Source organism: Acanthochromis polyacanthus, chromosome 11 (assembly GCF_021347895.1).
Source record: "Acanthochromis polyacanthus isolate Apoly-LR-REF ecotype Palm Island chromosome 11, KAUST_Apoly_ChrSc, whole genome shotgun sequence".
NCBI lineage: Eukaryota > Metazoa > Chordata > Actinopteri > Pomacentridae > Acanthochromis > Acanthochromis polyacanthus.
Genome location: NC_067123.1, coordinates 39,936,573 through 39,963,592, shown reverse-complemented (window position 1 = coordinate 39,963,592; position 27,020 = coordinate 39,936,573). Strand labels below are relative to the sequence as shown.

At 41.8% G+C, this 27,020-nt stretch overlaps 1 protein-coding gene across 1 annotated transcript in view; it reads left to right on the top strand.

Moving 5' to 3' along the window:
• Window positions 1-27,020, top strand: part of grin2da (glutamate receptor, ionotropic, N-methyl D-aspartate 2D, a) — a 322,668-nt gene that overhangs the window by 251,455 nt on the left and 44,193 nt on the right. Inside the window, exons 11-13 of the mRNA XM_051955237.1 lie at window positions 17,547-17,672; window positions 21,360-21,472; window positions 25,988-26,104. Coding sequence (XP_051811197.1) covers window positions 17,547-17,672; window positions 21,360-21,472; window positions 25,988-26,104 — 356 coding nt within the window. The remainder of the gene's footprint in view (window positions 1-17,546; window positions 17,673-21,359; window positions 21,473-25,987; window positions 26,105-27,020) is intronic.

Sequence of the window (27,020 nt, the reverse complement as noted above, 5' to 3'; positions counted from 1 at the left end):
TTTTACTAGAAGATAACAGAATATTGTAACAGACTGATATTGTTGTTGACGTTGAGACTTCAATATTTATTGTTCAGTTCCAGATTTACCTGATGTCAGTGAACATGCCATGTTTAGTTAGCTCACCTCTGATTGGCTGAGAGTCAGCAGTAGAGAGAGCTGGGAATGCCGACTAATTCTGGAACTAAGTTATGGGGTTTTTCTAGTTCTTCTGGAGCTAAGTTATGAGGTTTTTTTACTTATTCTGGAGCTAAGTTATGGGGTTTTTCTAGTTCTTCTGGAGCTAAGTTATGGTTTTTTTTTTACTAATTCTGGAGCTAAGTTATGGGGTTTTTTCTAGTCATTCTGGAGCTAAGTTATGAGGTTTTTCTAGTTCTTCTGGAGCTAAGTTATGAGGGTTTTTTTACTTATTCTAGAGCTAAGTTATGGGGTTTTTCTAGTTCTTCTGGAGCTAAGTTATGGGGTTCTTCTAGTTCTTCTGGAGCTAAGTTATGGGGGTTTTTCTAGTTATTCTGGCGTTGGCTACAGCCCACAGTATCCTGTGTGAAGGTTCAATAAACCAGCAGAGAACCAGATAAAGTCTCACTCATTCATCACAGAGGGTCACTACAATATGTCAGAAGAGTCTGACTTACGCTAGGAGCCATAATGAAGGACAAAAAGTTAGTAAATGCAGCACAATCCAAGGTGGAGTACAACCAGAGAATGGAGACAAAGCCGTCTGATAGCGCCGTATGAGGACGTATTCATCCGCTCCACTCATTAACTAGTTCCAGTAACCAGTAACGACGAAACGGTATACGTCGAGGACTTTGTAAACCGAGAACCCTTGTATGTATTTTCCATTTGTAAGGTTATATGACAGTCAACAAAATGGACCACAGAAACATGTTCTCTGTTATTCAGTACAGCTAATGTCCTTTAAAAATTCATATTTTCTCCTCTAATCTGTAGATGCAGCCCCTTTGAAGGGGTTCAGTAATGTACCACAACAGCCCTGATAACTTACATAACCCTGTACAATGTGCTGTAAATGATCCTCAATTATGTAAGAGGGCTTCATTCCTGACATGCTTTTGTCTCCCACTTGAAAAAGGTTCACACTCCTGGCTTTGCATCTCAAAGCAAAGCTGCCAACGCAGACTTTAGATTTGATATTCTCAGCATTCAGATGAGCTCCTACAGTGAAGCAGAGGCAATTTTTTTCCACTCCATTTTTTTTTTAAATAAAGTAAAGCCTATGTAAGATAACACTTCTTAATTTACAAATCTGCTTAGACTAATTCCAGACATTTTCAAGCATGAAGTGATGGTGAGATGAGAGAAGCAAAGAGCTGGGGGGCTGAGAGAAATGAAAACAAAGAAAGAAAGCGGAGGATAGAGAATTTGTTTGAGCGAAAAAGACGTGGTTACTCAAAGAGAAAGAGAGTCTTGTCATGTACCAATATAAACCGAACACAAAGGAGTGAGCGAGAGGTTGAGTGGCTTTGATAGAGCCGTTTCAGATCTTCTCAGATGTTGCAGTCTGAGCAGCAGCTGGTTGACACGGTGCTTTGTGAGCAGACCAGACGAGGCGACACGCTGCTTCGTGTTAACAAGCAAAAATGACTTGTTAACACAGAGCGGCGTCTCAGGCCGTTTAGAAAGCCCACATCTGTGCTTAATCCTGCTGGGGCTCAATGAATTTGGGAATTTGTGAACCACATATCTGCAGAAATCTTCCCATTGTTCAGCCATTAGCATAACTAGTGGAGATCATATTCCTGTGTTTATCCTGTCGTCTATTTCTCAGCAAATAAAAAATAAAATAAAATGGTACTGCTGTAGTTTTTCCTGCAGATTCCTGAGAAATACATTAATTTAATAATTTAATACTATTTCGGGTCTTATGTCTCTGTCTGTAGTCACCATTATGGGATTTTAAATGGATCTGATTGGTTATATGTCTTGAGTAGTAGCCAATCAACACAAAAGGATAAATGATGAAGGGTTGTTTTTCAATTAAACATGTAAAACAGTAAACAAAGACATTTCAAGAAAGTTTTGCATTGGAGTTTGTGTTTTTCTGAATTAAATTTGGCATTAATTCGTACAGTTTATGTACTAGGAATGCAATTTGAAAAAAAATCAGTAACATTAACACATGAAAATATTTATAGTCTTTCACATTGAATAGTCAAATAAATTTATATTACAGTGTACTTTGAATGCTAAAGTAATTATTAGGGCTGGACCCGAATATCTGAATATTTGTTCGCTACGGCGGTATCCAGATATTAGTTTTGGTATCCGAATATTCGGCCATCCGGTCGGACATTACCGGGCGGAACAAATATTCGGCGTTACTGTCTTCCCTCTGCCTTCGGCCCACATCGGCTCATATCAGCTCATCTCGTCCTGTGATCACATAGACATATACACATATGTCTATGTGATCACCCCCTCCTCCCCCTAGACGAAAATATTCGGAGCTCGTCTCTTCCCTTCGCCTTCGGTCCACTTCGGCTCATCCCGCCGTGTTCTTCGGCTCATCCATTCCTGTTTCTTACCACCACCTGAATGGCTGCCGATTCTGACGTCACGCTTCACTTCGTTGCATAAACACAAGACAAGATGCTGAAGACCTCCGCTGTTTGGGAATTCTTCAATTTAACTGAAGACAAAACAAAGGCAGTGTGAAAAATTTGCGTCCGGGAGACCAGACGAATGGATCCGAATATTCGGGCTGCCTCCGCCACGCACCCCCCTCTGTCGGACGTTACGGGGCGGAACGAATATTCGGATATTCGTCTTTAACAGGGCCCGAATATCCGGAGACCAGAAACCACTATTCGGGCCAGCCCTAGTAAGTATGTCTTTATCTTTAAGAGAATTGCAATTAGAGTTATTTAAGTCTCAAGTCTTTCATGATTTTGATTGGTCATGGTTGTCACATGACAGCAAGAACCAGGAAGTGGAGCTGTTCTTAAGAATCTGAACAGCAAAGTGTATCGCTAAAAGTTATCCATCTGCATTATGCTGTTTCTTCTTACAAAAGTGATCCAACCACCTGACATCAAACCTTAATTTCACATGTATGTCAGACCCAAATATCAGTTATTGATCTCCTTGATTACTGTTAATTGCTATGAGCCCTATTTTGTTTGACCTCTAATTATTTTAATGGATAATCACAGCATTAGTCATCGCTACCACACTCCATTTCTGTGTTGTTAAACCTACAGTGTGGAACTTTTGTCTCCCCCTTCTGACTTAACAAACGCTGTGATCTTCCTTTGGGTTTAGTTTTCATCTGGAGCATCAGAAACTTTTCTTCTAGGTTTTTGTCTTCCACAGACTCCACCATCCTCCTAGTTAGTGTAGCCGACTCTGTCTCCGTTGCCATGGTTTCCCTCCTCTTCTCATATCATGCAGGTTAATGCACCACCAGTGTGGGAATGTCGCCACAATCTTGTGATTCTAAACCCGTGAAATACATAAATACTGATGGGCTTCATCACTATTGTGTGAACTCTTTTAGCTTGACTGTAATGGGCATATGTGTGAAAGAGCAATTCTGTTTTTAATGTCCAGGATTTGAAAGAGTCGACTTTTATTCTCCCTTCATAGACCTGATCTTTTGCCTTTACTCCTTAAGGGATCTATTTCATACTTACACAGCTGCAGTAGTACATCCATCCATCTGTCAGAGGAGATTTAGGAGACAATCTGAAACACGTCATGGTTGGACGGCGGCGCAGGGTTCCCAAGGCCGTTTTTTATCCTAAGTCTGCTGGGCCACGGGGCGAACACTGAGTCCATACTGTAGCTGATGTGTGTGTCTGTGTGTTTGTGGATGCATATCTGTGAGTGGAGGAGCTTCCAGGAAGTGGAAAATGGAGAAAGAGAAGCAAGGCCAAAGAGAATCAAGAGCAAACACATCAGGAAAGGTCAACGGTGAAAGAAACAATCAAGAGTGGAAGAAGAAGTGCTGCAAGTGGAAAAGGCAGGACAATTTGTTGTTGCTTTTTGTGATGGAGGCGCCTGCAGAAAAATCTCATAGTTTAACTCCAGCTGGTTATAGAGGAAGAAAAGGAGAAATATGATCAGCAAGGAAATGGAACCCTCAGTGAGACAGTCAGATCTAATTTGGGGATACGCCTAATGATGCTCAGATTTTCAGAAGAATAGATCAATTGCACATTAAGTATCAAAAGAAAAGGAAAGATGGAGGCAAAGAGGAAGAAACTTACAGGAAATCTGTTTGCAAATTGCCTATAGGAAAGTATGGGCATGTATGATTTAGGGATGGGAATTTCGACTAATTTCCCCACCGACTAGTCTCAAATTTTATTTGCGACTCGTCGACTAGTCTATAATATGTAATTGTTTTGCGAGTCGGCACTGTGTATTCAGGCTGGATATACTGCATTAACTTTTTGAAGCCTTTGCCTTTAACAAAAGATAGCGGCAGCATATCGCGGGCAGTCATTTCACAAATCAGTTGTGTAATCTTTGCTGTGCGGTGAGCATCACAGCGTCTGGCTGCAACAAAAGCTCTCATGCTCGTCTGCCTTGCCCCACCGCCATGCCCGCCGGGCCCGGCCTCGCCATCTTCACCAGGTCTACATCAAGGTGTCTACTATGGATGTGGTTTCTCATCGCTCCGGTAGAGTGGTTATGAGCAAGTTTCTGCTTACACAGCCGACAGGCGACCTTGTTGTCATCTGCTGCGTCAAAATACTGCCAAACGGTGCTGATTTTCTTGCGCGGGAACGTTGCCATCTTCCCACTTTACCTTTCCAAACTTTCTTCCCCAAACTGTGTGGCCCCGCCCCCTGCTACGTGTGAGGGGAGGAGGAGCAATTCTCTCCCTGACTGCTCAGCCTGTTTACAAAGAAGCCGATGCAGAGGCGCGAAGAACAAGGTGCATGATGCTTAATGCAGCGTTTAACTGACTAGTAAAATACTAAACGTTTAATAAATGAGTAGGCGGTTAAACGATTAAACGACTAGTCGCACACATCCCTAGTATGAATGTATGGATGGTCTGTAGTCTTTGCATTAAATGTGTGTTTTTTGTCAGTATATGTGTTAATTTTATCAATTTATTGCTAGTTCTGATGTAGACATTTTTTGATCTGAGTTGCATCCATTAAATTTGATACTTTTTGACTTATTCTAAATGTATTTTCACATTTAAAGACAAATATAAGAATAAAGCAATCCAGTTTTTAGATATTTACAGTAAATAAAATGGACTCAATCAGACAAAGTTGCGAACTCTAAAGAAAAATCAGCATCTTCAGCTGTTTGATTCTCTATGGATTCAGCTGCACAATGCCTCTTGGCAGCAGTTGTTCTCTCTTTCTGTTTTTCAGTCACACACTCTTCTGTCAGACTCTTGGAAGCGGCCAGTTTTGGGAGCATGGAAACACTTTCTATGACTCTTTAAATATTTAAGACCGTCTTTTGGGTTCCTTTTCTTCTAACTTGACATTCTGTGACAGAGCGTTTTTAGTCGACAGTTGTTTGATGACCGTCTGCTCCTTTTCTGTTGTCAACGGAAGGACTTTTTTCTTTATCCACGGCTGCAAAATATTCCATGCACATAGCTCCTGCAGGTTGAAGTGGGCTGCAGTGGGTTTTTTTCCCTCCGTTTCAGCCTCCAGACAAACAGAGGAGAAAGCTAGTTTAGGATCTTGGTCTGAAGTGTGTTCGATCCAGATTTTTTGATAGCATTCACTGGAAAACAAGCTCTTTTAGCTGCATCTCATTCAGTCTTTCCTGTCATGATTAATTTGCACCTTTGACTTATTTTAAATGTATTTTGACATTCAAATAACAACACAGCAAATAAATCAACAGGATTAAAGCAAACCCATTTTATAGAAGTTATTTACAGTAAATAAAATTGAGTTAGCGTTACAGAATTTTGCTCCACAATTCCTTGTTGTCGTGCAAAAAGAAAAAAAAATCAGCATCTTCAGCTGTTTGATTCTCTATGGATTCAGCTGCACAATGCCTCTTGGCAGCAGTTATTCTCTCTGTTTTTCAGTCACACACTCTTCTATCAGACTCTTGGAAGCGGCCAGTTTTGGGAGCATGGAAACACTTTCTATGACTCTTTAAATATTTAAGATCGTCTTTTGGGTTCCTTTTCTTCTAACTTGACGTTCTGTGACAGAGCGTTTTTAGTCGACAGTTGTTTGATGACCGTCTGCTCCTTTTCTGTTGCCAACAAAATGATTTTTTTCCCCCTCTATGACATCAAAATTTGAAGTAATATTACGCGCAGACAACTCTTACAGGCTGAACTTCGCTCACTAAAACTTTCCAGGTTGACAAAGTGGAGCAGATGTATCGACAGAGTGAAAGTGAAAGTAACACCGACATGTAAATATATTCCGTTATCACATTTAGTACCTGCTTTTAGTCTGTCAGTCCTGCTTCATTTCACTTTCTGTATAATTTTACCAAGGCAAATAACGAAATATGGACAGATTTGAAATACTGAAAGGTGAATTTTATGAATAACTTTTATAACCTCGGTGCTCATTTAAAGCTGATTTCCAGCCCGGCATTGGAAAGAAAAGCAAAAGAAAATAGACTCTAAAGAAAGAAAGGAAGGGAAAAAAGGGAAAAGGAAGGGGGAGGGAAGAAAAAGGGGAAAGGGAGGGAAAAAAAGAGAAAAGAAATGGGTGTATAGTTTTGTTAATGCCATGTGTATAACCCCAAAATGCAAACTTGTGTCCAAATATTTATGGATATAGATTAGTTACACTTGTTATGACTGCTACCAGAAAACATCCACTGTAACTTCTATTATTGTTGCTGCTGCTTCTACTGATGTTGTAAAGGGGCTAATAAACGTAAAAAAAAAAAAGATTAGATTACATTAGATTAGATTGAGAGTAACTATTTGAACAATTTTGATTTGACTTACAACAATTATGCCCCAAATCTTCAAAAAACTACTGAAACATGTCGCCTTTGTTAACCTTAGGGTTTGAAGTGTGAATCTGTGTTCATGTATGTAATCCAGGAGCCACTGTGATGCAAAATGTTTCTCTGCCGTTTTTTTTACTTTCTGTCTGACAAAACCAGCAACTGAAGCACAGTTACTAGAAAAGGTCTAAACTTGTTTCATCCAGTTTTTGATTAGGAGTGCCATGTTGCTGATATTGCAGATGAATGAATGAGAGTTTCTTTAAAAAAAAAAGAAAATAGACTCTAGATTTTCATCCACATTCAGCGTTGTATGTTTACTTTGCTGCAGCATGAATTAGCTCCTCTTTCACAGCAGGGCTCCTGGGCTGCTTTAACCTTAGATCATAACTACCTAAAGCTAGAGGCGGCTCACGCTGGGCCACGACCTTCACTCTGTGTGTGCACCGCAATATGAAAATTGTGTATAGTAATCCACTGTTTTCTCCCGCATGAAGAGGCAGAAAGAGCTTTTTACTTTTTCATTTTATAACTGAACAGTCATAGTGAAATCTCCATGTTCTTAATTAGCTGCTGTAATTGTATCTCGTCGGCCCTCAGCACATTTAGCGAATGAGAAAATGAATCAGACGGAAAGGTCTCGTTACAGACAGAATCCCAGACAGACGACGAAGCCGGGGCGCGAGACAGGACACAAACTCTGAGCACGGATGATAACAAACACTTAAACTGTCAGGGGAGCCGGTGAAGACGGAGGTGAAAATTGAACAAGTGAAGAGAAGCAAAGACTCTGTGTGTGTGTGTGTGTGTGTGTGTGTGTGTGTGTGTGTGTGTGTGTGTGTGTGTGTGTGTGTGTGTGTGTGTGTGTGTGTGTGTGTGTGTGTGTGTGTGTGTGTGTGTGTGTGTGTGTGTGTGTGTGCGCGTGTGTCGGCCTGCCACTCATGTCGGCAATTCGGCGGTAAAAGCTTTTTACACAGTAAGAGTGAACCGCCGGCTTGTGATTCAGCAAGAGCTTCTTAAGAGTTTCTGTGTGAAGTCAGCTGTGGTCAATTTATAAATAAATATATATATATATATATGCTTTTACAAGTAACAAGTCAGTGAGTCTGTGGCGGGTGGCCGATGAAATGTTTCATCAAATGTTAGAGCACTGTGCTGATTTAACGTTGGTGAGGGCAGTTTCAAAACAAGATGAAGAGTCTACCGGCATGCTTTGAGCTAAATGCTAACGTCAGCATGCCTATGCTAACCTGCTAAGGTATCACAGATAGCTGGAGGGAATGTCTATCCATCTTGGGGCTGATGATATGTTTCACTCCAAACCAGACCAAACAGGAGGACTGAGGACGATGTATGAGATCAGGAGTGCACAAAGAGGAGGTTTGTCAGTTTCCTCTTCATTCACAAGATGGATTCATCCTCCACGGGTTCTACTGCAACACCCTGAGGGGTTGAAGGAGAACGCTGAATGCTTAAACAACCTGAAATGGGACATGATAGTGATTGGTTGCTCCATCTTGAAAATGAGCCAGAATGTTGGAAACTAGATACGCCAGCACTGTCTGGAACTATAGCCTTCTTTTAAACCAAAAATATGCCACAGGAGACAGGAGGATATCAAGACAGTCGGTAGGATGGGACCAGACATGAAAAGTTTGTTGAAAATTTCACAAACAACCCATTCAAACTTTGAGATATTTTAGAATCAGCCAAAGTGGTGGGCTCACATATGTCAGGATGTGAATAGAAATTATGTTGGATATGAACAATTGAACAAAATACTCTAAACTCTGTGAAGTCTTCAGAGTTCGAGGTGTTCAAAGAGTGTTCATGGTGTGAACGAATGTCATTCACATCCAACATGTGCAGACTCGGGCTGGCCTGGATAGTGGTTTCTGGTCTCCGGATTTTCGGGCCCTATTAAAGACGAATATCTGATTATTCGTTTCATCCCGTAACGTCCGAAAAGGGAGGGGGGGACAGCCCGAATATTCGGATCCATTCGTCCAAACAGCGGAGGTCTTCATCATCTTGTCTTGTGTTTATGCAACGAAGTGAAGCGTGACGTCAGAGTCGGCAGCAACCCGGTCATTAGGGTGGTGGTAAGAAACATGAATGGAGGAGCCGAGATGAGCCGAACACGGCGGGATGAGGCGAAGTGGGCCGAAGGCGAAGGGAACAGACGAGCTCTGAATATTCCTATTTTCGTCTGGGGGAGGAGGGGTGATCACATAGACATATGTGTATATATTTATGTGATCACAGGACGGGATGAGTCGATGTGGGCCGAAGGCGAAGGGAAGACAGTAACGCCGTATATTCGTTCCGCCCGGTAACGTCCGATGAGGGGAGCAAGGCGAATATTCGGATACCAAAATTAATATCCGGATACCGCTGTAGCGAACGAATATTCGGGATATTCGGGTCCAGCTCTAGTGCAGACATGTGCACATTGGTGATTTCACCACAGACATGCTGTTGAAGTCTGCAAGAATCTCTGTCAACAAGTACTAACCTTCACACTAAAGATCATCACTGATATAAAACATACATCTCATCTCCGCTGATTCCTTGAAATTGAAGGAAAAAAATCTTTCAATGGCCCCTATCAATACGAAGAATAATTACAGTGAATCGGAGAACAGAGGAAAAGCTGCTTCATTGTTTCTTTTGGCACCTGAACATGTGGCTGTAACCTTTAAACAGGCTCACTGGCTTCATTACTGCCTCATAAAACACTACGAACCAAATGTAGTACAAGGTGCCATTTTCTCATGCACTTGTCTTTCAGGTGTGCGATAGATTACATAATATATGCACATTGGATTTGCATACTAAACACTGCAACTGAATGCTGCGGTATCATTAAGCCTGAAAGAGGAGAGCGTCTGCGTACGGGAACATTCTGCTTGTCGTATATGCTCCACGTGCAAACTGGAATATTAATGGCACCCGTGTAAATGTTTTAATTGGAGAATGCCTCACTGTAATTGCAGGCTATAATGGCATTAATATGTTAATGCGAACGTTTCCAGGGTGACATGTCATTCATAACTGTGTCTTTGGTTTTTGTTCTCACTGCAGAGATCAACTAAATCTGCACACAGGTTCAAAATGCGCTTATCACTCCCTTTAGAAAGGGCTTATGACACTAGTTGAATTTTCTGGGTTGCTGCTACGATCAGCGCTCAGAGAACTGAGGTCACCGGTTTGAATCCCTCCTGTTGGGAGCAAACTGGCGAGCAGAATGAATGCATAATGCTGTCACTTCACTTAGCAACGGCTGCTCAAATGCCCTTGAGGAAGGGCACGTAAACCTCATTAACCCCAGCCCTAACCCTTTCTGTTCTGTTACCAGACAGTGGTTGTACACGGCAGCTCCCGAGTGTGAATATTAAAGAGGGCTTCTTGGAAAAAGAGCACATGTCTTCAACTTGGCTCTCCCCGGTTAAATATGGCTGCAAAAATCGATCTCGACTGATATATAGCTGCTGCAAGCAAACACCAGGAGTCGCTGAGAGAATGCATGAATGTGAAATAAAACAATAAAGCATCTAAACTCAAGGCTGACAGCACTTTGAGAGCAACACACAGCTGCTTTCCACTCTTCACCTGCTCGAGTAAAAGGAAATAAATCAAAGGCAACCTCCAGTGTTTGCGGTGCGCCGCGTAATTATTTACACACGTACTCTGCCAAGGCAATTCTGATTTAACCACAGGTATATACAGTATGTGATTGGATTAAACCCAACACACAGTATTTCTCCCGGGATGCAAATAAACAGACTGTGTTTGTCGAGACAATTGAAGCTGACCTGGCATGTGCACGGAAAGGTCATTAAACGCAGCGCCGCGGAGACCGCAGTAAACAAAGCTCATCAGAGAGGGCAGCCACTGTTCATGATGATAAAATAATAGATATTAGGCAAACAGGACCTCCAAATGAATGTGTTTACCAGCGTCGCATTGGAAGTTAAACTGATGCTATTCGTGCCAAAATCAGCTCTGGGGCCAAGAGAAAAGTTGTTGTCAGCGCCGACTTCCTCCTCTTTGGTTGATGTTGTCTTATTCTGCAGCTGCACACCAAAGAGTCTAATATTTTAATCCCCTTGCCTTAGGCTGCACTAAACATTGCTATGAAACAAAGATGCTCAATGCTGCACTCATAAGCCGATGTTTTAAACAAAAGCACATTTTGCAAGAAAAAGATCGCAAAAGAGCCGCATTTAAATCGCTCATGAAAATTAATCGAGTACAAAATAGTCTTTGAGTTTTAATATCGTACTTTAGCTGATGTCTATATTTAATGAGGTCGAATAAAAACAGAACTGAAGCAACCAAACTCCTGTTTTCCTTAAATGCTCAATCACTCGGAGTGCTTCCAAACTGATGCAGTCAAATATTCTACTTTACATTTTGCTGCTAATTTATTAGGCGGTGCAATCGAATGCTGTTTAGTTGAACAACGCCGCAAGAACGTCTTCTCTGTGAAGCCAGTTCAGCTCAGATAGTGTAGACTCTTTGCTGACAGTCTGAGGATTTTACTCACATCATCCTAGAAACGGTTACCTGTAATGCACATAAATGTGACTGAACAAAATTCAAAAATCCATTAAATTTACTACATCACATCAGATACTTCAGGTTCATTCAACAGTTGAGAATTTAAAAAAAAAAATGCACAAGTTGTGATGTTTGTGGCATAATGATGCAGCCTGGCAAAACAATTATCAGCCTAGTTTCTATATAATTATCATGTGAATCTGAAGTGATTATTGAAGTGTTGCAAAATAAAATCCAATTAGTCTTGTTACAATTCACTGCTCTGGCGTGGATAAACCAGGCGGCATATTGTCATCAGGAGCTAGCGCTGTAGGCTACGTTAAACAGGAAGAAACAGAACAGAGGAAGCCACAAACAAACCAAACTTTCTTTCTATCTTCAAGAGGAAACTGGAGAAAGTGTTCAGGCTTGTTTTCAATCGGGAAAGTTGTAATTATTTTTTTCATGTCAGTTTGTATCAGTCATGTTTCATGCTGTCCACAGTCTGTAGTAGTGGAAAAAGCTCATCAGTCATGTGAGCTGAAAAGTATGTGTCCTCAATCTAAGGCATTTTAATATTTAACACCGATACAAAGTCCTAATCAGATACAATTTTCTAGCTAAAACACACTTCAAATACATTAAAAATACTATTATCCTTCCAGTGTATATGCTTGACCACTAAAAAATGTATTTCAAAAAATAATTTTACTTTACAAGCCCCAAAAATCAGTCAAACCCTGCATAATCTGTTTGCATGTCATGCATTGGCTGTAGTACCCGGTTGTGCCACCAGGTGGAGCTTCATTGTCTAACGGTGAAGAGCAGGCAACGGGCACCATGACAGAAACATCCATGACAGTTAATGCCCTCTGGCCAGAGCGACTATGTTGTAGATCATCTTATTCTCTCTCAATCTAATGTACATGTGACAGTGGATGTAGCAAAGGATTGAACTTAGAAAAGCTGATGCTAATAATGCTATGATTAGCCCTGATCCTGAAATCGATAATGGTTACAGTTAAATGTTTGTCAGAACTGATTCCAAAAAACTGTTTCCATCTCCAGTTATGTGCGTTTACTATTTATTTAAAAAATTCACCTCAATCGTACAAACTTTTTTGAAAATGTTGTCTTTTCATTAACTGTTGCTTCAAAATGTGTATTCTTTGCTACACTGGGAAAAAATGCTCCTCTCAAAACAAGAAAAAAAAACTTATTTCAAAGAACTTTTACCTTGAAATGAGTGGAAAAAAAATCTGCCAATAGAACAAGTGAAAATGGCTTGGTAAGATTTCTTGAAATAAGATGTGATATTTAGAATATTGAGATCTTAAAATTAGCTGAGAAAACTTATTTTAAGCTATATTTTACCAGGAAGGGCAAGCTTAGGTGTCTTAACCCTCCTGTTGTCCTTATTTATGGCACCAAAAAATATTGTTCCCTTGTCTGAAAAAAAATCCAAAAATTCAGCAAAAAAAAATCCCCCATCTTAATGATAAATTTGCAAAAACATCAGGAAGAAAATTCCTTAAGTTTCCCTTAAAAGTTTTATTTAAAAAAAAAATCCCAAATTTGGGAAAATATCTATAGTGATTCCATATGTATCTGTAAAAGTTGTAATATTTTCTTTAAGAACATTTGGGAAAAAATGTTCTTTGACCCCCCCGAGTGTTCTTAAAGAAACCTTTTTTAAAATGTTTCTTTTTTCCACCAAAAAATGTTAAAAAAAAAAAACATTTCCCCAAAAAGTTGAAAATATGTAAGTTTTCACTGGGATTTTTTTTTTTCCCCACATTTTCAAACTTTAAAACGGGTCAATTTGACCCACAGGACGACATGAGGGTTAAACTTATTTTGAGTTTTCTTGTAAAATTCAACTCAAAACAAGATAATTTCAAGATTGTTTGACTTAACAAGATATTTAAGATGCATTGTCTTAAAACAAGTCCCTCCATCTGCTGAAATGGCACTTGTTAAGTGAATTTGTTAAATCAAGTGGGATGAGACATTTTGACTAAAAATAAGACAAATAGACTTGGTAAGATTTTGAGTTTTTGCAGTGTAAGTCATTCCTAATGAAGGATGCTGCTTGTCAGACTCAAAAGGGGTTTCAGACACAGAGAAACAATGCAATGTTTGTATTTATTATAAAACTTTAATATGGATTGATCTGAATCACAGGTTCTCTTTCTAAAACGGGAGTCTGTATTTGGTTCTTTTGCACTGAAACGTGCTTTCTTTTAAAAATCTGCCTCCCGTGCTCAGTGACATTTTACTTGATATTTGGAGGAACTGTATTAATATTGAAATGAGTCACCTCTTGATGTTCATTGAAGACAAATCTAATGTTAGGCTTTTTCTCTCTGTGTGGGGAATTTTTTTGAGGTGCAAACATTTCTGCTAAATATAAGACAACAATGGCATTTTAAAAATAGACTGACACAGGTTTCTGCACCGGTGATATGGCCCACTGAAACTGAGGTGGATATAAAAGGCAGCATCTCAGTCCTCGTGGCACACAGTGCAGCGCAGCCTTAAAAGCATATTAACCCTGTCTGGCAGTGAGTTTAATGGATAAATCCCGAGCCTCTCCACCTGCTCCCTCACTGTTCATCTCTCTGCAGGGGAGCTGCAGCTAAAAGCCTCGCATGTAAACAGCGTTTGTTGCTCTTTAGTTTGTCGGCACACAGTTGGATTCGATTCGGCGTCTCTTCCTGGATGTAACGCGAAAAGACGGAGGTGTTAATGAGTCGACCCAGCGGCTCAGCCCATCTCTCCTGTGCTGTTTGATTAGCGTTACAGCTGCCAGTTTCTGCCACTGTCAGTCTCTGCAGCAAATCCCTCACTAATTTGGCAAATCTCAGAAGTATCTGCTTGTTTCCTTTCTCAAGAAGAGGAGAGACAGTTTCCTCCTGGCTGCACCCTGAGGTCTTTACCTCGACTGTTTAGCATTAGACTGTTCATTTGCTTTGTCATGCAGTCAGGAAATGACACCCGCTTCCGAAAGCAGGGACAGAAGCGAAGTTGTCGATGTTGTACGTACAGTAATCGACTGCAGCTTTACAACCACTGACAGGTGAAGTGAATAACATCAATTATCTCGTTACAGTGGCACCTGTCAGTGGGTGGAATACATTAGGCAACAAGTGAGTGGCAGAGAAAATGTTCAGAGGGATTTTTGACAAGGAACAAGCTGTGATTGCTGGATGACGGACTAAAAAGGCAGCTGAGTATGTGGCTTCCTTGAACCACGGTTGCAAACGGTGGTTCATGGAAGGACAACAGGTGAACCAGAAACAGTGTCAAGGATGCAGAAGGCTATTGGATGCATGTAAGTGAACACTGTGGCAGAAACTGCTAAAAACCTCAATGCTGCTACGTTAGAAAGACGAGCAAACGAGTTGACGAGTCGAATACCGAGTCGTCCAACGGGGGAGGGGATCCAAATATTGGGATCTGAAAATAAATGTTTGCATACCACCGTCACGACCGGATATTCGGATTCAGCCCTATCGCAAAGCACAAGTTCACGACAGGAGTGTGCCAAGATGTGGTCAAACCAATTGAAGGGCAGAAATGTAGGATGGCAGCCAACACTGACCAGTTGCAATGCTTTTTTGGCAACTGGTAGAGCAAGTCAGGTCTGGAATAAAACCAGTTCTCCATTCATAATTCCAGTTAGGAAAATCGAGATATCATGCATGGACGATGGGGATGCTATTCCAAAAACTGTGGAAAACGACAAAACTTGTAGGGCGCAAAGAAGATCTAATCTGCATTTCCAGTGTTTCATTGGCACCAGTTCCCAGCAGCAATGTGCAGTTAGGTGCTTAAATGTGTTGTGTTCTCGTCATCTACTTCAAGGTCTTCTGCTGATCTTTTAGGTTCAATTAATGTAGAAATATGAAAAATTCTAAAGTTTTTGCAAATGTTAAAGCAGCACCGTATTGGGGTTCATTGACTGTTTCTAAAAATATTATTGGAGATTCATTCAGTAGATGGCAAGGATATTGGTATCCCTAAGTGATAGAGAATGTGGGCTGCCAGGATTTGTGTCCATGGCATATTAAAGTATAAATTTAAATGTTCAGCAGGAACATGACAAAGAGCTCACTACTACTACTAGTACTATGGCGGCCTCAGCTGGGCTCCAACATGGATCCTCCAGTCTTCGTGATCCAGCATACACATGGCCAGCTCCCCCTCACTCTCGACACCAGTATCCCTCTTCAATATGTCGATGTAATTTATTCTTCTCCGTCCTCTTGTCCTATTGCCATGCATTGGTGCCTAGAGTATAAGGTCACTGGCAGGTAATTCCTTGTGACGAAATCAATGCCCTGCGAGCTGCATTCTCCGACCAGCCACCATGTCTCAAACTTTTATTCCCTTATATAGCTCGCTGTTCGGCACGTGCTGAAACCACTTTATATCGAGAGCTGCCCTCAACATATGGGTGTAGCAACCATTAAGGGATTTCTCTAAGGCCGATGCCATTGTCCAAGCCTCGCATCCGTAGAGTAGAACTGATTCCACGGTCGCCCGAAAGAGGCGGCCTTTGGTATCCCGCGACATCTTAACTTCCAGATGCTCCTGATCTTGTTGACTTGGTCTCCAAACTCCTCAAACCTCAATCTGATTGAAACTCCGTAAGATGCACCAGAACAACAAGTCCCATCAGACACCTTCAGAGCTCTGAGGAGTTGTCAACAACTCAGCTATTTTAACAGCACGAAGAGAACATACACAATATTAAGCATGTGGTTTTAATATTGAGACTCACGGTTGCACTTTAGCAATATGTGAATGTTCATTAAGTCCCCATAGACATAATAGAAGCAAATCTGCTCCTCCCATCAAATTTCCTGCTTCGACTTTATTGTTTTACAATATTCTATGTCTCTAAAACTGCATCTCAGTACGTCTGAACACCATCATTAGCGCACTTCTGTGATCCCTTCTGCTTCGAGACACCTCTCATTACCACCAAGGCAGGAAGTGTTTTTCTCATTTGGCAGCTGCTATGAATCTGAGCTGATAGATGCAATGGAACCAACAGCTGAGAGCGGCTCACACAATCCAGTCTGTTTTGGACCGTGAGAAGCTTTCTCTGTCTTATAGTTTTATGTTTATCCTCATGATGATGCATGAAATGTAGCTGTTTAAAACTGCTTATGACCTTTAGAATAATCCTCTGCGAATGTTGAAATGCACAGATGTCACTGAGCCCTCGTGTGCTAATGGTGGTTTTCTGTGCATTTCAACAACCCCCACCGATACTCACAATGACCATCGTTGAGTAGTCAGACAAGTCTTGGTATCGGTCGTTGGAATAATAGCCCTGGACACACCTCACAGAGGTTTAAAAGCTGAGGCAACACCAACCACCACCAGAACTGAAGAAGCCTCTTGGATGAGAGATGAAACGTCTTCAAGGAACTTTCTTAAAGTCCACTGGATTGATTTAAACTATTTTGGGCTGTACCATTTCAGTCATTTTAGCCAGCAGAAGGAACCTGTTCTCCGCTCTGAAAACCCCCAGTACTCTTCCTGCTAAGCACCAAGCAGCAGACAGACACAGTAAGAGACAGACTGGTAACCATGGAGGAGCATTTGGCAGCTAAAGACCCAGAAATTCCCCTCAGGAATTGGCGGATAAGAGTGAATAGTGAACCTTGCACTGCAGCAGATGGCCAGAAACACACCTACAAGAATGATAGTGTTGCTGCTTGATGTGTAAATGAGCAACTGTTTATGAAGAGGTTTGCCATGTTGTCTTTTATAGGGCAGTTAATAAATCATTAATGTGTCAAAAATCAATTCATGCCGAGGTTCAGCCAATGGGTTTTGTGTTTTTTCTTTTTATCACATGGGAAAGCCAACACTGAAACATTCTCATCCCGACAGGTTCCGAGCTGGAGCAGTGGGCAGAGGAGGTTTCCAGCTCCAGGGCTGCTTTTTCCTTGTCCACAGTCCAGTTGTGAATTCCATTTAATAAAGTGGTACATGACAGATGACAGGCGAACTCCCGATACTTGGTCTGATATTTGCATGTGTGCCTTTGTGTGTTGCAGAGCCCTACAGCCCGGCGGTGTGGGTGATGATGTTTGTGATGTGCCTGTCGGTGGTGGCTGTCACCGTCTTCATCTTTGAGTTCTTCAGCCCCGTGGGATACAACCGCAGCCTGCAGAGCGCCAAGAGTAAGAGACGCAGTCACTCCGGCGCCGGCACGCCAATCAACCCGCCGCCACTGCTCATTTCTAACATTATTACCAACTTGTCACTTCATCAGTTATGTAAGCGAGGGGGGGCTGATTTGGAGGAGGGCGTTTGCTCAAATTATGCAAAGCAAGCTCGCTTTTTTTTAACTGCACATGAATCAAAACAATCACTTCACACCCACAATCGGGCTTATTTATTCTTTAATGAAACGAACACTGACGGCGTGGTGGTGGTTGATTTTGACATTTTTGCTGCACTTGTCAGCTCATCATTTATTCCAACTGTTTACTTCCTGCTCCTCCGTGGAGCCACTTTCATTTTAAATAATCATCTGGAAATCTTATTCATTACATTCTGACAAACTGACACAAGTGGAATTAAACCGCATTAGAGTGACAGGTAGGTGTTAGTTCCGTTGCTTCGTCGCTGCTAAAACGCTTCCACTTTCATCTCTTTGCATTTTTTAACATTTTAATCTCCTCTTTAGTTATTATTCATATCCTGCAGAACCAGTGAAAAATGTATATGATGAAGAGTAGCTCAGGTCAAAGAGTTTGCATTCCGGCTTTTGGCAGCTGCAGAAGCTCGTACATCATTCCAGGTCCACATGTGGAGATCTTAACCCTCCTGTTGTGAGAAAAAAAAATAAAAATTATGGGTCAAATTAATGTGCACAGTTTAAAGACACTCAGAAGTTTTGCTCATGAGCCACTGTAAAGCATGAGACAGCCTATCATAGCTAGTAAATAGAACTATAGCTGCCATATAAACACTTTCACTGCAGAAAACTCTCATATCTTCATCCAGAATCTTCCCTCCCACACCGTACCTTTGATGCTTGATGACTCTCTTTCCACTAAGAGATGTACCTCCGCCTTTCACGTTCAGAAACCATCTGGATTCCCTCATCAGATCTTTCTGTTCCTTTGTTTCTCATCCTTCTGAGACCTCACAACTTTCCCATTCTATATTCAACATGAGGGACTCTGCTGCCAGCTTTAATAATTCCATAGAAATCTCCTCCAGATCACGTCTGTCTGAACTTTCAGCATCACTCAGTTCTTAGATCGCTGTGAGGAAGTTTGTTCCAGCAGCCACTGCAACTCAAAACATTAATGAATCGATTCTATATGAACAGAAATCTGCAGCCATAAGCATCCTCATGTTCTCTCAGGGGGTTAGACACAACATGGAAGTGAGCCATCTCCTGCAGATAGTGGAGTTTTTAGGGTTGAGCTTCAGGGTGGGCAATGGCTAAAAAAACAAATAGATTTATGTAAAGAAATCTTACCAGGATAACCTTACAAAACCATCCATCCATCCTCTATACACCGCTTCATCCTCACTAGGGTCATGGGGGGTGCTGGAGTCTATCCCAGCTGACTGAAGGCAGGGGACACCCTGGACAGGTCACCAGTCTGTCACAGGGCTACATATACAGACACACAATCACCCTCACATTCACACCTACGGACAATTTAGAGTAACCAATTAACCTCAGCATGTTTTTGGACTGTGGGAGGAAGCCGGAGTACCTGGAGAAAACCCACGCATGCACAGGGAGAACATGCAAACTCCATGCAGAAAGATCCCAGGCCGGGGTTTGAACCGGGGATCTTCTAGCTGCAAGGCCAAAGTGCTAACCACTACACACTGTGCAGCCCCTTACAAAACCAACAAACTAAAAAATATTACCGACTGTACTTCCCTCTAGTATAAATAGAAGAAATCCAGGTCACTAGAAATACAGCACACGCCTCCAAACCAGCCCTGTCTCTATACAGCTAAACTGCATTCTCTGTTACATCTTAAAGGAAACATGTCTTCTGTGGGATTACATTTACCTGTAGCCTGTTTGCCTTTTTTTTGTTGTTGTTGTCGCTCCTTTCAGCCACTCAGTTATATATTAGATGGGGTGGGACCCTGGTAACCAGAAGAATGGAGGCGTAGCATCCAAACAAGTCGTGAAACGGTTGCATTTAAATCCAGTCTGTGATGTTTTCCTAAACCTAACCACGTAGTTTTGGTGCCTGAACTTCACCAAGCTTCTAGCATGTAGTTACTGTTAACTGGAAATGGGATATTTTCCTAAATCTGACCACACAGTTTTTGTGCCAAAACCTATTCAAACGGCAAAAGAAAGCTGACCTATATTAGACATAAACCTGGTCTCCTGGGTGAAGCTCCAGCTGCTGTATTGCTTCATCCTTCCCTCCTACCTTCTTATGTGGACAAACTCAAAGCCGTCTCTCTTCTCTGTCATCTTGTCTGACCAACTTCTGCTGCGTTCTTTCAAAACATACATAAGAATGCATTTTAGTTGGACAGGAATGTGTTTTTTTGGGCACAGGTTTTTCTTATAGATCCACAAAGCCATCCAGATGGCAATAGCTTTTAGGATATCAATGTGGCCGGTTGGTTAAAGGGGAAGTTCGGTTTTTTTCAACCTGGGGTCTGTTTCCATATGGAATTTCATACATGTGAGTGATGGAGAAATGAATTTTCGACATAGCTCCAGTATTTAGCCAGGCAGGCAGCTTAGCAGCTCAGCTAGCAGCTCGGCTAGCGAAAAGTATGGGGCAGCTGGCCCCCCCGCGTCAAAGTCCGCCCTAACGTGCTTTTTCCCCACACTGACCGGCTCAGATCGTCTCAATGAGTGTCCCACAACATACTAGAGATGAGAAGTGAACAAAAACCTCCACATTACCTGGTGATCGCTCTTTGTTGTGGTCTGTATCCAAATCTCAGGACGCTAGGAAGCAAATCTTGTTCCGAAATCGCGCTGCTAAGCTGCCCTGCCTGGCTCAATACTGGAGTGACGTCGTAAATTCATTTCTCCATCACTCACATGTATGAAATTACATATGGAAACAGTCCTCAGGTTGAAAAAAACCGAAGTTCCCCTTTAAGAGAAAGGTGATTCCTCTGCACTACAACAGCGACATCTTGGTTCCTTGTGCCACCACGCCTCTTGACAGTCAAATTCACATTCATCCTGCTGTACATCATTCATACGTTCCATTTTGAGAAAGAAAAACCCTCAACAACATACAACTGCAGCGATAACACCCTGTTTAGGAGGGTCCCAGAAGGCCCCATGGATGGTATTTGTAAAACCGTACAGCTAGTCTTCATCCATATAATCTTTCCTCTTAAAACACTGCATGAAAACACCGGTGATCTCGCTGCTGTGTTGCTTCTAATACAGCTTCTTCCTCACCTCATGCATGGGTCAAGTTGTAGGTTCAGCCTTCAGGAGCTGGACAGCAGTAAAGTCCTGCCAGTACTTGATAGCTGGTGAGAATCACGGTTGTAGTGGGTGTTCCTGTTGAACTCCAGCCCATTCAACAGCACTGGAATGAGCTCTGAAAAGCCTCTCTGCCCTACTTCAGTGCTGTATGCTAATGCGTTTAGGCGAATAGGAGCAAATCCCTGCAGCTGCTTTCCAAAATGAGGGTGGAAAGTCGAGTGCAGACTTTTATATCAGAAGGGGTTTATGGACACTTGTAGTATTTATAATAGGGGGTAGTTTTTTTATGTTTGTTTGTCCAAACTTTTTTGTCAGGTCTTGTTCTCCACCACATGATTTAGATTTGCTCACATGTTAAAAGGTTCTTTATAACCTCAAACCTCACACTCTCTCACTGTCTCTCCCTCTCTGCCAGAGTCTGGGGGATCTAAGTTCACCATCGGGAAGTCTGTCTGGCTGCTGTGGGCGCTGGTCTTCAACAACTCTGTGCCTGTGGAGAATCCCAGAGGAACCACCAGCAAGATCATGGTAAACAGCCTCACCGTTTAAGCCGACCGACTGGCAGTTTGCTGGGTTTTTATTGTTGAATTATTTCTGTATTGTGGGCTAGAATAAGTCTGACAGTTTGACCTTTGCTTCACAGGGATTTTAACTACTTTTTAAAACTGTAGTGACCAACTACCTGGCATTCAAAGACAGCTGTTGCGGAATGATCTAGATGTGTAACGTCTGTCACACTGCAAGCCTTAGTGGCCAGTTCAGATCATGGTTCTGTTTTGTTTTTGTTATCAGTATCAGAGTCCATTGCGAATCACATATTCCTGAATGAGACACCACATGGAGGCTGCTGAAGTCAGTGGAAGCCTGCAAATTTGAGAAAACCTTCAATCCAAATACATACGAGTGACTCCCAGGAGGCCAGAATTAGGACAAATGTCAATCTAGAATGGCTTAAAGTTACATGGATTCCAATATGACTGAGCTGAGATGGCATCACAGAAATACGGATGTCTGTCAGATTTGGAAGCACTCATGGAAGAGGTCCAAACAGATCAAGATGATTTGTGCTGCTCACACTGTTCAAAACAGATCTGAGAAGAGGTGGATGATCTGCTCTTCAGAGGGACTGCACAGGTTGTATTATTACGTAGATAAATAAAGATCAGCACTGTCTAAGCTCTCCTACCTGACCCAACAGGTGCATTACGAAGCAGGATTGACATAGCCAGGATTTCTTTGCATTAACAAAACCTCAGTCAACCATAGTAGGTGCAGTACGATGACAGCAGTGATTAACTTTCTTTGTTAACGAGGCTTCATTCATGAAGTTCTGAACGCTGTAAATGTACAGATTACCTGCTGCCTACTTTAGTCAGAGTTGTTATAGTTGAGGAGTTATGAGGAATCTAACAGTTTATTACAGTAAAAACCAACACTGCTGCTGCAAATTATGCCAGAGAGGAGCATAACTGATGCTTACTGAATACATTTATTTCCCCAATCAGTGCGCTCTCAATGCAGTCACTTATTTTGAAATGGCAGCTGCACATTAGAGCTCTTAAATTTTCATTTTAAACCCTCATTCATTTAAATATAATGATCAAAAAGTGCATTTGGTTCTGATGCTGCCCCATAATGAATGGATGTGTGGAAATCAGAATGCTTTTTTTTTCTTGTCAAATCAAACTTTAAATATACCCACAGGCCACAGAGTCCAAGCAGAAAAAGCACATTTGTGCATTTCCACCTCAGCAGCTGAATGCATGTAGGTTGCCATGGCAACGTGATGTATGTAATTCAACTGCTGCAAATGCATGGCTTTGTTCGGTGCTATTTCTGACGCACAGCTCCACAGGTTTGCACGTATAGATAGCTGAGAATCTGCATCGTTCAGAGAGATGGTGGTCAAAAGGAGATGTTTCCTACAAAGAACCCTCCTCCAGAGCAGCTTAGCTGTGCAGCATCAGTTACCACGGTGATCTAGCAGGTTAAAATAGAGCCACCTTCATTTCGCTCTAAGCTCAACCTACCTGCTAGTCTTGCTTCGTGCTACACTCGTCTGAACCCAGCAACATCCTAATTGCTTGTGACACAATTAGGACAAAGCTCACTGGACGCTGCAGCACGTCCTCAGGGTGTAACTGGTTTTGTTGACAGATGAAGAACTGAACCAGCATCCTGGAAGAAGCATTGTTGTGAATTCTCCTTGAATGTGGATAGTTTACTGCTGTATCTGCTCTGCAGTTCATCCCTTAGTTGGTTAATTAAGGAAATGCCCGTGTTCTCCTTCCTACTATTTCTAGATTATAGTCTTTATCTTGTTGCCACCTTGGACACAGATAAATCTAAAAGCTAATGTAGATTAATGCACAGTATAGTGCATGTACCTTGTTATTTCTGTGAAGGCTGTGCGTGTGTGGGGTTAGCTGGGGCTGAGAATCCAAAAGTAGTAATTAACTAGTGTCAGGCAGCGTGCTGTTGGAGTTATGTTCGTGCTTAAATGTTGCAGAAGCTACCACTACTGTGCACCTGTGCAGCAAACAACCATCTGAAATCAAGTTAATGTCTCCTTTCTCCTGAGTAAAGAAGCTGAACATGACTTGGTGACTCTGATCAGTGCCCTGCAGGTCACACAGCTGGTTTTATAGGATGGAAACTCAACCAGCACTGCCTCTGTTTTAGCACACAATCAGAGAGAAAACAGGATGCAGAGACGTGAGAGACGGGCCTCTTACCTTGAATTCGTGTGATCTTTTGGTCAGATCGCTACTGGATGTTGAGTTACACACGAGAGAAAAAACATCCAATTTTACCTGCAGACAGTTTCCTAATAGTGTTCCTTCACTCTCTTCACCACAGTGGTCCCATTAAGTACCTGCTGTTACTTTGTGCCCTCACAACATGAAGAGAAAAATCAGCAGAAGCCCCCACCCACTGTCTGCTACAGAGCAAAGAGCCACAGGAGTTAAAAAAACACTCAAGGTGTTTCGTTTTTTTCTCTTCTTTTGACTGCCCGCCCAAGTGCTTTTCTCCAACAACCCCAATCATCTCAAGAGCTCATTAGCCGCTCAAAAGGCTTCATAAAGGCGGTCAGAGGAGAGAAGAAAAGCCGATTATTTTCGCTTTTTTCTCTGGAAATGTTGTGCTGTTTAGCTAAACCAAAAGAATGTCAGCCTTCAAGTAAAGTAAAAAAAATCATGACTTTTTGTGCCTCTTTTCCTCTGTTCAACTTTTTTTTTTTAAACACTGAAGAGGCAACTGTGTCTGTAAGATGATTTCCCGCCATCAATCCAAATCTCATCCATTTTCATACCACTTGCCAGCTAAGATGTAATGAGACAACCATAACCAATCATAAGCAACAAAAAATAGATTACAAGATAAATCTAAATTTTAATGGAGGTTTATTCTCTAAATGACTTCCAGTTATTTGTTCATTATTCATACCTGCCTTATCAGTGAGAATCCTGCCATGCACGGTATGGATAATTGACAACCATGTATTATTTATATTAAACTTTTAATGGGTTTTACATTAGTCCAGAGGTTGTGAAACTCCCCAAGGAGACATTATAAAACGACTGTCCTTCAGCCCTCCAGTACGGAAGGTTTTTTTCAGCATGCCTTCATTGCCAGAGCTGGGAGTGTGCATTTTTCATCTTGTTCATTAAGAAAATTATGCAAATTAAGTTTTGGCATGAGCACAGAGTAGTGTTTAAACAAATAGCTCCGTTCATCACAGTGCAAATGTAGCGCTAAGACTAATCCACATCCCTCGCTCGCTGCCTGGCTGAATGTCAACAGTGCAGCATCTCGCAGCAATAAAAGCTGCAAAATTCACTCCAAGTCCTCAAACAACCTTTCAAAGGATGTTTCATGTGTGCTACAGTAGCTTGAGGTAAATGTGTTCAGATTCATAATGTAAAAATACCAAACTGCAGCTATAGTTCCAGCGTTTGACTTAAAAATATAAGTAAAATGTAATGGGAAAAATGAAAGTAACAAGATTGAAGTTCCCATTTTCAGTGAGTCACACTGTTGCACAAATGTGTCCAGCAGAAGATAAACCATTGTGTTCATTATGATGAATGAACGCTCTCCTCTTTAACAGAAATTATCAATTTCTGCCAACTGTGAGCCGGCAGTAGCAGGAGAACGTGGCAAATATCAAGCAGAGGTGTGGCAGCAGGCAATCAGCTCCACTTGATGTCAAATTTATGCCATCTGCTTTCACTGCCAAAGACTTTGGGCCTGCATATTGTTGTTTTTCCGCCACACTTCTGGGTGATTCCCTCTTCCCTCTGGAGCCAAATGCCATTAAAAACGCCGTTTCCAAATGAGTCATTCAGTGACTGACCATAAATTGCAAAATAACGACGAATAACAGCCGAGGATTTTGGTTTTATGATGTGGATTCATTCAGACTTCTCTCCAGAATGAAGCAATTGAACTCTGTTGTGGCTAATGAAGGCTGTCATGTTCAAGCTTGATTTATACCAGAAACTAAACATCAGATATCACTTCTGGTTTCCAATCTCTGGATTATCCTTTTTAAAAATGCTTGTAGCTACAGGTGTAGGTGTACAAGAAGCAGAACTCTCAAAATTAGACGATATTGAGAGTAAATGTAGACGGTTTCTTTCCACAACAGTGTATTAATGGACCTCTAAAGAGGGAAGAAGGCAGAGATTTAAGTACAATATTTGTATATATTGCGACAGACATACTAAAACATCATATTGTCAGGAGCAGAAATGCTAGAAAAACAGCATTTCTTCAGCAGACTTTACAGCATGTCACTTTATCACTAATATAAATGTACATTTAAGTAATAAAAGGACAAATGCCAACATCACAGAGACTTTTTTTTTTTGGGAAAGCTGAAGTGCAGCGCTGACAAATACACCTCGACCCTCCAGGCAAGACGAAGCTTCAGCTGGTGGTTTAACAGTAAATGTCAAAAAAAGTGAAACTAGTGTCACTGGAATTTAAAAAAAATACTTTCACACCTGTCAGGCTCAGCCCTCATTGATCTTCCTCCAGGTGCTGGTGTGGGCCTTCTTCGCTGTCATCTTCCTGGCCTCCTACACTGCCAACCTGGCTGCCTTCATGATCCAGGAGGAGTACATCGACACGGTGTCAGGGCTGTCGGATAAAAAGGTACAGTCTGGGATGGGTGGAGAGATGAAATGATGGATGGATGAGCAGGTGGACAGCCAGGTGGATAGGTAGATTAGCAAGAAATTCAGCTGGAAGGATGGATGGATGCATGGATGATGGATGGATGGATGGATGGATGGATGGATGCATGGATGATGGATGGATGCATGCATGGATGATGGATGGATGGATGCATGGATGATGGATGGATGCATGGATGATGGATGGATAGATGGATGGATGCATGCATGGATGATGGATGGATGAATGTATGCATGAATGGATGGATGGATGGATGCTTATTCATACCTGTGGGGAAATTCAAGTTGTCCACTAGAAGTTGGGACACAGTGTAAAACATAAATAGAAACAGAATACAATGATTTGCAAACCTTTTTCAACCTGTAGTCAATCGAATACGCTACAAAGAAAAGATATTTAATGTCCAAACTGATACACTTCATTGTTTTTTGCAAATATTCACTCATTTTGACTTTGATGCCTGCAACATGTTCCAAAAACGCTGGGAAAGGGGCGTGTTTACCTCTGTGTGACATCGCCCTTCCTTTCAACAGCAGCAAGCACACTAGTTGTTGAAGCTCTGTAAATGGCTTCTTTCTCATTCTTGCTTGATGTACAACTTCAGTCGCTCAACAGTCTGGGGTCTCCATCGTATTTTATGCATCATAATGTGCCACACATTCTCAGTGGGAGACTGCAGGTAGGCCAGTCTGATACCCACACTCTTACTAAGAACTGTTGTGGCTTAGCGTGGTTTTGCTGAGATAAACAGAGATGTCCTTGAAAAAGAAGTTTCTCCAAAACCTGCATATACCTTTCAGCATTATGGTGCCTCCACAGATGTGAAGTTCCCCATGCGATGGGCACTACCACACCCCCATACCATGGCAGATGC